This window comes from Hemiscyllium ocellatum, chromosome 11 (genome assembly GCF_020745735.1).
Source record: "Hemiscyllium ocellatum isolate sHemOce1 chromosome 11, sHemOce1.pat.X.cur, whole genome shotgun sequence".
Taxonomy (NCBI): Eukaryota; Metazoa; Chordata; class Chondrichthyes; order Orectolobiformes; family Hemiscylliidae; genus Hemiscyllium; species Hemiscyllium ocellatum.
Genome location: NC_083411.1, coordinates 22,301,307 through 22,315,320, shown reverse-complemented (window position 1 = coordinate 22,315,320; position 14,014 = coordinate 22,301,307). Strand labels below are relative to the sequence as shown.

At 40.5% G+C, this 14,014-nt stretch overlaps 1 protein-coding gene across 1 annotated transcript in view; it reads left to right on the top strand.

Annotated features, from left to right (window-relative positions):
- Nucleotides 1-10,028, top strand: part of LOC132820127 (tumor necrosis factor ligand superfamily member 13B-like) — a 41,691-nt gene extending 31,663 nt beyond the window's left edge. The window contains exon 6 of the mRNA XM_060832060.1: nt 6,871-10,028. Coding sequence (XP_060688043.1) covers nt 6,871-6,986 — 116 coding nt within the window. The 3' untranslated portion in view covers nt 6,987-10,028. The remainder of the gene's footprint in view (nt 1-6,870) is intronic.
- Nucleotides 10,029-14,014: the final 3,986 nt, after the last annotated feature.

The following is a 14,014-nucleotide window of genomic DNA, read 5'->3' as shown; positions in this document are numbered from 1 at the left end:
TTACCATTGACTAGATGCTGAACTAAACTTGCCATATAAATGTTCTTGCTGGAACAGCAGATCAGAGGCAAGAAAACCTGCAACAAGTAACTCACCTCCTAACTCAAAAAGCCTGTCCACTATCTACAAGAAACAAGTCAGAAGTATGATCAAATACTTCACACTTATCTAGATAAGTGCAACTCCAAAAGAACTCCAGAATGTTGACGCTATCGAGGACATAGCAGCCCACTTAATTAGCAGCACATCTGTGGGCAGCACGGTGGCACAGTGGTTAGCACTGCTGCCTCACAGCGCCTGTAGACCCGGGTTCAATTCCCGACTCAGGCGACTGACTGTGTGGAGTTTGCACGTTCTCCCCGTGTCTGCGTGGGTTTCCTCCGGGTGCTCCGGTTTCCTCCCACAGTCACAAAGATGTGCGGGTCAGGTGAATTGGCCAAGCTAACTTGCCCGTAGTGTTAGGTAAGGGGTAAATGTAGGGGTATGAGTGGGTTGCGCTTCGGCGGGTTGGTGTGGACTTGTTGGGCCGAAGGGCCTGTTTCCACACTGTAAGTCTAATCTAATCTTTAACCATTCTCTCCCTCCACCATCAATACTCAGTAACAGTGTGTACCATCTACAAGATGCAGTGCAGAAATTCACCAAGGCTTCATAGATAGCATCATCCAAAGCAATGGCCACTCACATCAAGAAGGACAAAAGCTGCAGACATGTGGGAATATCCAGCACCTGCAGGTTTCCCATGAAGTTACTTACCATTCTGACTTGTAACTGTTCCTTCAGTATTGCTAGATCAAACTCCTGTTCTGGGTCAACAGAAAATAGACTGCAGTGGTTCAAGAAGACAGAAACCACCACCTTCTCAAAGGCAACTAGGAATGGGCAATAAATGCTAGCCCAGACAGCAGCAAAAGAATTCAGAGAATCAATGACTAGTTTATGAATAAAACAATTCACATCTTTTGGTTACTTGCCCACAATCTCAAGAAGCAATGAAAAGATGGCATCAAATTTTGAAGATCATGATTAGGTCAGAAATGTTCTAATTGGGATAAACAAATTTCTTTGTAATTGTTTGTCATTTGAAATGTTCCTAATGAGCCCACCGCATTCAGTGTTTTTGATCTGATTATACTGATATGAGGTGGAAGGACCATTTAAATGATTGAAAAATAATATAAAAATCAAGTCTCAAAGACTCTGCTTCAAACATATGTTTTTTGAGTTTCAGAGAGAATGTGGAACTTGCCAACACAGGGAACTTTTTTATGTTTTTGTAGGACCTGGGTGTTACTGGTGAGGTCAACAGTTATTGTCCATTCTTATTTTCCTTAAAGTGAGCTGCCCATTGGACAATCTCAAAGGGAAGTTAACAGTCAGTCACATTAGTGTAGATTGGATTTGAGTACATGTAAGGATGACAGACTTTACTTCTTAAAGGATATTTGTTAACCAAGTAGGGTTTTATAATAATCAATGATACCTCCATGGTCACGATTATTAAAAGTAGCTTTACATTCCAGACTTACTAAATTCCACATTCTGATGTGGTGGGAATTGTATACAAGCCCAGAGCATTAGCCTGTGCCGGTGGATTCCAGCCCCTGTCAGTAATTTAATCAGGATGTGTTTACAGGGTAGTTAGGTAATTATATCAGGGAAAGGGGAACAGAGGTTTACGCTGATAGGGTTAGAAGAGCTCCCTCACCACCAGACCCACTCTGCCAAGGACATGGAGGTCCTGGGCCTCCTTCACCACCGCTCTCTCACCACCAGATGCCTGGAGGAAGAACGCCTCATCTTCCGCCTCGGAACACTTCAACCCTAGGGCATCAATGTGGGCTTCAACAGCTTCCTCATTTCCCCTTCCCCCCCTCATCCTAGTTTCAAACTTCCAGTTCAGCACTCTCCCCATGACCTGTCCAGACTTGCCCGACCTGCCTATTTTCTTTTCCACCTATCCACTCCACCCTCTCCTCCCTGACCTATCAACTTCATCTCCTCCCCCACTCACCCATTGTACTCTATGCTACTCTCTCCCCACCCCACCCTCCTCTAGCTTATCTCTCTATGCTTCCAGCTCACTGCCTTTATTCCTGATTAAGGGCTTTTGCCCGAAACGTCGATTTTGCTGCTCGTTGGATGCTGCCTGAACTGCTGCTCTTCCAGCACCACTGATCCAGAAGAAAAGGAATACTCCTTTGCCATTGTACAGGGGACCAGAAGAATTAAAGGTTTAATTAACTTACTCAAAGCCCCAAGATTACATTTATGGTGGACTCAGCATAACATAAAATTCTGTCCAGGTTTGTGGAATAAGCAAGAAACTATTATTTATTACAAAGAAATCAATTTTAAACACAGAAAATGGAAGTATGACTTATTAACTGATAATTCTGCTGCTTAAGTACTATCCCATCACAAACCCTAATGTTGACATACACAAACAAATAAATCAACATAGATATTCTGGATGGGGAGATAAGTATTATGGAAACATTTTGCTTCTTTTAATCCTCCGATCTTTCTTCTGATGCTTTCAGTTCTTTGTCAAAGATGCAGATGAGTCACTGGTCAGAGGCAACAGCTTATTTCAAATAATGGGGGAAATGATCAACTTTTCAGTTCTTGTTTACTTCATTGCACAGAAAGAAAAGAAGAGATGCTGTCTCTGCTATTCTGGAGACTTTCTGCCTCTGTGTTATTCAAGCACAATCTGCTCACCAACTCAGAGAGTTGTTGTCATGCTGATGACTTCTAACCATCACAACTGAAACCCAATCAACAGTCTGTCTCTGGGTGAAGCTTACCTTGAACACTCAACCACAGTGTTTTTGATCTCAAATATCATCCCCATTGCTTGAAAAAAGAAACAGGGTAAACACAACTCACAATGATTTCCAGTACTCTTTTTTTTTAAATGCAGCAATTCCTTTCACAGTCCTTGATTTAAATAAGTCCTTTTCCCATTTTGGTCCACAATCCAAAATGAAGAAAAATAAAAATAAAAATAATTGGTTTCAGTGGAGTTTAAAAGCTATCCTGAACTTATTAGCTGAGAGGCGTGTTTCTTTGCTTTATATCTTAAAAAAAGAAATTCAGTCAGTGTTTCTGAACTTCTTCAACTTTGTTCTTGCAAATGATGCCATTGAATGCTACAATGAGATTGGAAACGTAGAAAATAGTCACAGGAGTAGGCCATTCGGCCCTTCGAGCCTGCACCACCATTCAATATAATGGTTGAACATGCAATCTCAGTATCCCACTCCCACTTCCTCTCCATACTCCTTGAGCCCTTCAGCTGCAAGGACCATGTCCAACTTCCTCTTTTATATATCTATTAACCTGGCTCCAACAGCTTTCTATAATAGAGAATTCCACAAGTTCACAAATCTCTACAAATCTCTGAGTGAAAAAAATCCTTCCTGAATGGCCATTATTTTTTGAGTGTGACCCTTAGTTCTGAACGACCCCAACATCAGGAACATGCTTCCTGCATCTAACTTATCCAGTTCCATCAGGATTTTATATGTTTATATAAGATTCCACCCCCCACCCCCCCATTCTTCTAAATCCCAGTGAGTACAAGCCCAGTTGATCCAATCTTTTCTTCTTGCTATTTTAGCTTTAGTCCTGACCAACTTTCTCAATTAAGCTGCAAAATAAAAAAACCCAGAAATTTCTGGAAATACTCAGCAGGTCTGGCAACATCTGGAGAAAAAGACAAGAGTTAACATTTCAGGTTTAGGACATATCATCAGGATTATTGTTTAGCTGCCAAACTTCAGAATTTAATGACTGTTGAGAAATTCTGGCTCCAGTTTCAAATCACACAACACCAGGTTATAGTCCAGTACGCTTATTTGGAAGCACTAGCTTTCAGAGCGCAGCTCCTTCATGAGGTGGTTGAAGGAGCGGTGCTCCAAAAGCTAGTGCTTCCAATTGTAGTATAACCTGGTGTTGTGTGATTTGTAACTTTGTATACCCCAGTCCAACACCGACATCTCCAAATCATGGCTTCAGTTTGCATGTCAGTGTTTTCTAATAATTATTGGGGCCCAGGCCCCTCTGTTGACATTGCCATCCACAAGCTGATAATGAGAATATAGAACACACAACAATATAGTGCAGTACAGGCCTGTCAGTACGGGTTGCACCAACCTGTGAAACCAATCTGAAGCCCATCTATTCTACACTATTCCATTCTCATTGATATGTTTATCCAATGACCATTTAAATGCCTTTAATGTTGGTGAGTCCATTACCTGGATGAGGGCGTACAAGGGTGGGTTAGTAAATTTGCAGATGATACTAAGGTCAGTGGAGTTGTGGATAGTGACAAAGAATGTTGTAGGTTACAGAGAGACATAGATAAGCTGCAGAGCTGAGCTGAGAGGTGGCAAATGGAGTTTAATGCGGACAACTGTGAGATGATTCACTTTGGTCGTAGTAACCGGAATGCAAAGTACTGGACTAATGGTAAGATTCTTGGTAGTGTAGATGAGCAGAGAGATCTCGGTGTCCAGATACACAGATCATTGAAAGTTGCCACCCAGGTTGACAGGGTTGTTAAGAAGGCATTCAGTGTTTTAGCTTTTATTAATAAAGGGATTGAGTTCCGAAACCATGAGGTTATGCTACAGCTGTACAAAACTCCAGTGTGGCTACACTTGGAATATTGTGTACAGTTCTGGTCACCACAATATAAGAAGGATGTGGAAGCTTTGGAAAGGATGCAGAAGGGATTTACTAGGATGTTGCCTGGTATGGAGGGAAGGTCTTACAAGGAAAGGCTGAGGGACCTGAGGCTGTTTTTGTTAGAGAGAAGAAGGTTGAGAGATGACTCAATAGTGACATATAAGATCATCAGAGGGTTGGATAGGGTGGACAGGGAGAGCCTTTTTCCAAGATTGGTGATGGTGAGCACAAGGGGGGATAGCTTTAAATTGAGGGGTGATAGATATAGGACAGATGTCAGAGGTAGTTTCTTTACTCAGAGAGTAGTAAGGGTATGGAATGCTTTGACTGCAATGGTTGCAGATTTGCCAACTTTAAGTACATTTAAATCATCATTGGATAAGTATATGGACGTACATGGAATAGTGTAGGTTAGATGGGCTTCAGATTGGTATGACAGGTCGGCGCAACATCGAGGGGCAAAGGGCCTGTACTGCGCTGTAATGTTCTATGTTCTATGTACTGTTGCAGGCAGGGCACTCCATGCGCCTGCTACTCTCTGAGTAAAGAAACTACCTCTGACATCGTCCTATAGCTATCATCCCTCAATTTAAAGCTGTGTTCCCTTGCACTAGTCATAAGTGGTACTGGCTTCTGCACACTGTGGATGGAAATTCTGAAGGTGTTCCCACATTTTTAATATTGATCTTTTACTTGACAGCTTGACAGTTGATAGAAGGGATAATCCAGCAAACAAATTGTTTAATAAGTACTTACATCTTCCAACCATGACATTGTCATAACTTGCTTTATTAGGCACATGATATATACCTGTAAAAATTCATACTACAGCATTTCACAATGGACTGGAAAGGGAGCAAAACCATTTTACTTACCTTTTAAACTCTCCTGCCTTCAGTCTCTGGTTCTTTCCTCCATCTTGGAAATAGTGAGGACTGCAGATGCTGGAAAATCAGAGTTGATAAAGTGTGGAGCTGTTGGTAGGTTCAGAGGAGCAGGGCAGTCGACATTTCAGGCAGAAACCTTCATCAGGTCCTACTTGACCTGCTGTGCCTTTTCTCATTCCTCCATGCAGCTGGCATAAATCCAACAGCTGATAAAGTTTGGTGATCTCCATCAAAATGAAACATCTTAAAGGAATCAGGCTCTCAATGAGCTCACAATGTTGCCAATTGTCTTCTTAACAGCGAGGTGTATCTTCTAGGATCTGAAAGTAACCTAGGGCAGGAATGGGAGTGGGACATCCAGTTGCCTTGCTCTGCAGCCACATTTTTTCCAATCTCGCCTCATTGGGTCTCAATTGAGATCATGAAAATCCAGTACCTTGTTCACATTACATGTGATTTATTTTATGTACTTGATGAATGCACTTTGCCAATGTATTTATGATAACTTAGCTAAGATTAAACAATGTGAAGAGTCCATCCTAAAGATCATGTTAAACCTGGAGATGCAGGAATCTGCACAGAAAACAAAAAATGCTGGAGATCACAGTGGGTCAGACAGCAACCATGGAGAGACAGCACACTAACATTTCAAGTCCACATTACTCTTCATTAGAGCTGACGTGAAGTGTGGCGGGGACAGCATTTATGCAATAGCATGGGGGTGGAGTGATAGGGGAGAAGGCTGCTGATAGTGCAGATTAAGTGATCAGAATGTGAGAATGGTAGAACAATGGTGTGTCCAACTGGTGAACTGGAAATAACAGACAGTCCCACTGGAGTACAGGGAAGGGAGAAAGGATGTGGTGACAGAGAATACAACAAGTAAAGCTAAAAGAAAGGGAAGAAATAGTAGGAAGTTCACAATCTGAAGGTGACTTCATATTACATCCAGAAAGTTGTAAAGTTCCTTATCTGAAAATGAGGTGTCGTTCCTCCAGTTTGCGCTGTGATTCACTGGATAATTATAGCATAAAATGACCAGCAACTGAAGGTTGGGATCATGCTTGTATACGGACCAGAGATCTTCTGCAAAACAGTCGTCCAGTCTGTGTTTGGTTTCTGCAGTGTAGAGTAGGCCACATTGGATGCAGCGAATGCAATAAATCTTTTCACCCACAGTTTTCAACATTTATACCAATGATCGTTTTCACCATTTTCAATTATCTTGCTATGAACTAACTGGATTCAGTTTTGTTCTATTGCTAACTATGTCTTTCTGGTTTAGGAATTGTGAATCTTGACCAAGGGGATGTGCTAGAACTCCTGTTACCATCCCGACCCCATGCCAACATCTCCATGGAGAAAGATTCAACATTTTTTGGTGCCATTCAATTATTATGAAGCAATATTTGAGAGTGCAATGACTGTCCAAGTGTGGGATAATTTGCTTGTACGTTTCCACTGATCTCAAGATTAACCCTATAATCAAAAGACATTAGCCTCATTAATCAAGCAGTTGGATTTATCTGCTATCATCACAGGTTGTATTATATTTGTGGTACTAGGATCTGCCATTGTCTTTCACTCTGTAAGTCATTTCACAATCAATTTAATTGCATATGCTTTGGATGGAATCTAATGCAGTTCAGGCCCTCTTGTTTTATATGCAACAATCTTCTATTTTCACTGTCTGAAAAATACATAGTTACATGCTTTCATAAACCTATCTTCCCAATGCCACCATTTTATTTTTGCATATGATTTCTTGTGGGACCTTTGTAAAGTCAAGGCAAAATTGCTCTAATGAACAACAAGTCAAGTGCATCATGAACAAAGCAGGTGATCATCCTGGGATTTCTCCAATTTGTCAAATGGCTGTGAGGCCTGAGAGAGTTAATGGGATCTTTGAGGAGGTACAAAGTGTTCCTCAGCCTAAACATTTCAGTGGCTCTCTTTTACAGTGCTCTGAGAAAACGTAGTATACATTTTGCTTGGGTAAAATGGCACTTTGGTAAAATGGAAAAATTTGCAAACATTTTAGGTCTGGCAAGAATGAGGATCCAGAAAAAAAACTGCATTATGTGAATTATAAAACTGTCTGTCATACACAATATGACAATACATTTTAATACAATTTACATCAATAACATCACTCAGCTGTGCATCTAATATCCAGTACAGGATGAACAGAATTACCAACTAAGGATAGAGTAGACAAAAGTCATTGCTAAGCTCTTTTTCCAGGCCACTGACTTTTTGCCTGATCAGTTGTCTGTACCAGATTTGTCACATTGGATCTGAGTATGAACTTCTTATCAAATTTCTGAACCACCACCAAGGCTAATATAAAATCAAATACTGCTACTGCTGGAGATCTGAAATAAAACCTGAACATTCTGGAGAAATTCACCAGATCTGGCAGCATCTTTGGAAGGAAAAATAGAGTTAATGTTTTGAGTTCAATGTTTCTTCTTCAGACCCCAGACAACCCACTTCCATCTTCATAACGTTTACAAAATCTGCTATTGCCTCATCCTATCTACTACTGAAACCTTCATCTATGACACTGTTACTCTTCATTCTATTTATACCAATAATTTTATGGCTGAACTCTCATTTCGCACCTTTAATTAACATTGAGCTCATCCAAAAGTCTGTTGTTCATGTCCTTACACCATGTTCAATTCATCACATCTCTGCTTGAAAACCGATATTGACTCCTAGTTAAATAGTATCTCAAATTTAAACTTTCCACCTTGTTTTCAAATTCCTTCATGTTCCTTCCTATGTATTTAATCTCCTCCAAACCCTACCAGTCTCCACAATATCTACATTCTTCCAATTGTGCCACTAATGCGCTCATAATTATAGTCAGTCCATCGTTGTTGATCATACCCTCAGTTATCAATCCTCTACGATCTGCAAATTTGCACTAGGTATTTTTCTATCTCTCTCTCTCTCCTCTTTAAGATGGTCTACTATATGCGTATAGATAGTAAAAGGGTAGTAAGAGGAGGAGTGGAACCAATTAGGGACTAACCATGGGATTTATGGATGGAGGTGGGAGGTAACATTGAAGTATTAAGTGAATATTTGATACCTATTTTTAGCAAAGATGAAGATTCACCCAGCTGATAGTGAATGAGGAGGTAGCTCAGATCATGAAGGTTTTAAATTTGATAAGGAAGTGATATTGGATAGGCTGTTTGTACCTGAAGTTGATAAGGCTTAAAGACCGGTTACATTGCATCCAAGGAAACTGCAGGAAGTTAAAGTGAAAGTTAACCCTAAACCTAACTCTAACTTTAATCGTAATCTTCAGAATTGTAAGCAAGGGGAGGAATCATGTAATAAAAGGGACAGCAACAACATAGGATACAAAATGTTAGTAAACAAAAACACTCCATAGTTTTTTGGAGTGGAGGAAGTTCTATTGTGGAGTTCTATTGGTATCAGTGTTAGATCCTGGCTCTTCCTGATGTATCCTTCTGATCCAGACCTTAGTGGACTAGCACTATGATAAAATGTGCAGATGACAACAATCTGTAAGCATTATGAACTAAGAATATAGCATAAAATTTCAAAGGGATGTGGACAGGTTGGTGGAATAGGCAGCCAAGTTGCAGATAAAATTCAATGCAGAGAAACGTGAAGTAATTCATTTTGTAAGAAGATAGCAAACAAACAGCATAAAAGGGGGTACAGGATCAGGGGTACCTTAATGTATATGCACATAGATCATTGAAGATGGTAAAGCAAGTTGAAAGAGTAGTTGATGAAGCACTTGGGAACCGGGGCTTTATCAATAGGGCTATAGAGTACAAATACAAGGTAGTTATGTTAAGCAGTGGGTTGACATCAGCTGGAATATTGACTCTAGTCCAGGTACTATGCATCTGAAAGGATGTGAAGGCATTAGAGAGAATGCAGGAAAGAACATGAGGATGGTTGTAGAGATGATGTTACATAGAAAAGATGGCAAAGTAGAGATTGCTTATCTTGGAAAAGAGCAGTTAAGAGGAGATTCGACAGAGGTATTCAAAATCATGTAGGGTCTGGATAAAATCAGTAGAGAGTAATTGTTCCCACTGACCGAAGAATTGAAAAACACAGGGCAGAGACGTAAGGTAATTACCAAAGAAGCATTGGTGATATGAGGAAATATTTTCTATGCAGCTAATGGTTAGGATCTTATTTTCCAAAGAAATTTGGAAAATTATCCAAACGGAAAAACAAAATTTGGCTACAGGGAAAAGGCAGGGGAATGACTTGAGGTGAACTGTACACACTTGACAGGGTGAATGGCTTTCTTCTGTATTGGAATCATTCTTCAATTACACCTACTGCTTTAACAAAGCTTTTAAGTAACTGTCCTAATTGCTCCTGTGTGGCTCAGTATCAAACCTCAATTTTGTCTGTGAAGATTGTGCATTTTACTACATTACAGGTGTTAAATAAATGCAAACGTTAGTCATTCTTGTCGCTGGTAAATAAATTATTTTTCTGCTTTTTTATGAAACCTTTTCAACATGAGTTTTGTATCTTTATTATACAATGGATATAAATTCATGACATTGCAAAATGTATTCAATATAGCCAATTCTTTACCCTCTGTGTCATTTTGTAATCAGATACAGTGAATCTATATTGCTACTCTATACATCATCAAGTCAAAGGGACTATTGTTTTGCAAAGAAACATGAAACATGATTGTCAGTATAATTTGGTCAATAATAGAAAGTGTATTAAACCACAGAATCACAGTATCATGCTGGTGCAGATGGAAGCCATTTGGTTCATCATATCTGCAGTGTCTCTTTGAGCATTTTAATTTTGTGGCAATCTCTTACCTGTTCCCTATAACCCTGCATATTGTTCCTATTTAAATAGTAGGGTGGCATGGTGGCTCAGTGGTTAGCACTGCTGCCTCACACCGCCAGGGACCCTGGTTCGATTCCAGCCTTGGACGACTGTCTGTATGGAGTTTGCGCATTCTCCCCGTGTCTGTGTGGGTTTCCTCCGGGTGCTCTGGTTTCCTCCCACAGTCCAGACATGTGCAGGTCAGGTGAACTGGCCATGCTAAATCGTCCATAGTGTTAGGTGCATTAGTCAGCGGGAAATGGGTCTGGGTGGATTACTCTTCGCAGGGTCTTGTTGGGCTGAAGGGCCTGTTTCCACACTGTAAGGAATCTAATCTAATCATAATCATTCAATGTCCTCTTGAATACCTCAACTGAACCTGCCTCCACGCCCCTTATTCAGACCCTAACTTCTCACTGGGTGAGAAAGGTCTTTTCTCACCATGATTCTGCTTCTTCTCCAAAACACCAACACTGTGCTTTCTGTTTCCCATATGGGAGTGGGAACAGTTCTTCCAGCACATTCTGTCCAAACCCGTTATGATTTTGAAAACTTTTACCAAATCTCCTTTTACCCTTCACCTCTTAAAGGAAGCCAGTCTCAACATCTCCACACTTGCCTCATAACTGAAGAGTCTCATCCCTGGAACAAACTATTCTCATCACCTCTCCCTGCATTCTATCTAATGCATTTGCATTTTTCCTATAGTGTGGTACCCAAAACTGTACACAAATACCCAGTTGAGGTCTAACAAGTGCCTTATAAAAGTTCAAAATCACCATTGCTCTTGTACTTTATGCCATATTAATAACACTGTATGCTTTATTAATTAGTTTTAATAACCTACATACATACAAACAAGTCTCTCTGCTCCTGCACACCTTTAGAATATTTATTTTATATTTTGTTTTAGTTTGGCTTTCTCTCTATGTTCTTTGTACCAAAGTGCATCACATCCATATTGAACATTATCTGTCACCTACCCAATCACGTCACTGACTTTTCAATGCTCTTCCAAAGTTCTATACTGTCCTCCTCACAGATTACAATTCTCCCAAGTTTTGTGTCATCTGCGAACTTTGAAATTATCCGTTGCATGCCAAGGTCTTGATATATAGCAGGAAATGCAATGGTCCCAATAACAACCTCTGAGGAATTCCACTACAAACCTTTTTCCAACATGAAAACTACCCATTAACCATTACTTTCTGTTACATACCTCAGCTAATTTCATACCTACATTGCTACTCCCCTTTTATACTGTGACCTATAACTTTCCCCATAAATCTGTTATGTGACACAGTATGGAACATCTTCTGGAAGTCCATGTACAACACATCAACAATCTTCTCCTCATCATTCCAATACATCACCTCTTCAATAAACCTCACAAGTTAGGCATGATTTTCCCTTTTCAAACCTACGCTGACTCTTCCAAATCAATCCACATTTTTCCATTAACTGAATCCCATTTTTTTTCTAGAAGCTTCCCACCATCAAATTTAAACTGACTATTCGATAATTGTCAGGGTGACCTTTACAACTTTTTTGAACAACAGCCTAATGTTTACAAATTCTCAATCCATTGGGACCAACCACAAATTCAGATAAGATTGAAAAATAATTGCAAGTGTCCCTGCTCACTTTCTTCAACACTCTTGAATTCATCTCTCTGATCCTGGGACTGAAAGCTCACCCAACATTTCCTCCTTATAAATTATAAATGCTTCTGCTGACTGAGTTCGCTCTCTGTCATGATGGCCTGGTCAGCATCTTCCTCATAAGTAAAGATAGATGCAAAGTATTGACTTAACATTTCAGCCATGAGTTTTGGCCCCTAAATGGCCCAACTTCTCCTTGTACCACCATTTTACGAATGATGTGCTTGCAGAAAATTTTGAGATTTTTTTTAACATTGGCTGACAGTCTTTTTTCATAATGCCTCTTTGTTCCTCGTGTTTTCTTTCTCACCTCCCTTCTAAACCTTCTGTATTCAGCTTAGTTCTCAAATGTATTACTACACAATACCTGACATAACCATGCTCTTTCTTCTTTAATTTCTATGTCCTTTTATAATCCAGGGAGTTCTAGAAGTCTTTATCTTACCTTTTGCTTTTGAAGGATTATACATTGACTGTCCCCAAACCATCTCCACTTTGAAGGTAGTCCATTGGTCAAGTACTGTTTTTACTGGTTCCAATCTATCAGCCCAGTTCTGTTCTTGCTCCTCTGAGGTCTGCTCTCCACCAGTTGATTTTTCTGACTCCAGATTGATGGATGTCAGTTTCTACTATCATCTGAAACCTTATGCTACAATGCTCTTGAACCCTAAATGCTCCTCTACTCTCATTTTATTTACCACCTCATTCCCAATTACCATGTTTGGTTGTGCCTTCTTTCTTGTTGGACTGGACACATGCTCCTATATACAAAACTTTCTTGAAGACAATTTAGAAATACTTGTCCCTCACTGCCCCTTATGCTACCACTATCTAAGTCTGATATATAGATAATTAAAGTCCGTCATAAATACTCTATGATATTTAAATCTTCCTGTAATTTGTTTGCAGATTTGACCATTGACATTCTTCCCACCAGCTGGTGGTCTATATATTCTACTGAACAATGTAATTGAAGTGGTCATGATCTTTAACTTTAGCCAAATTGATCTGTTTTTGAACACACTGAAACATCCTTTTTCACAGCACTGCAATGCTCTCTGTAAATAAAAATGCCACACCTTCACCTTTAATTCTTCCTTAACTCTTCTGAACACATTGCAATCAGGAAAAGCTAACAGCCAGATCTGCCGTAGTTAGTTTAAACCCTCCCCAATAGTAATACCAAAACAATCCAAAAGGGAATCAATCCTGGCTCTGTTCAGATGCAATCTGTCAGCTTGTACAGCTACCATCTCCCCCAAATGCAACCCCAGGGACCAAGAACCTAAAGCCCACCCTTCGGCAATGTCTTTCCAGCTACACATCTGGAGAGTGCAACTTTAGGGATGTTTAGATTAGACTTAGATTAGACTTACAGTGTGGAAACAGGCCCTTCGGCCCAACAAGTTCACACCGACCCGCCGAAGCGAAACCCACCCATACCCCTACATTTACCCCTTACCTAACACTACGGGCAATTTAGCATGGCCAATTCCCCTGACCCGCACATCTTTGGACAGTGGGAGGAAACCGGAGCACCCGGAGGAAACCCACGCAGACACGGGGAGAATGTGCAAACTCCACACAGTCAGTCGCCTGAGTCGGGAATTGAACCCGGGTCTCAGGCGCTGTGAGGCAGCAGTGCTAACCACTGTGCCACTGTGCCGCCCACAAATTAGTTACTAATTAACTAGCACTCTCAATTGTGATTGCAGGATGTCATTAGTACCTGTATGGACCACAACCTCGAGTTGTGCACCCACCTCAGTTGGATTTCCTGAACTGATCTATAGCATCCTTGACCCTAGCACCAAAGAGCCAAAAAGCTATCTTGGAGTCACACTGATGGCCACAGGAATGCCTGTTTATTGCCCAAATTAAATAATTCCCTTCCAGTACTGTTCTTCC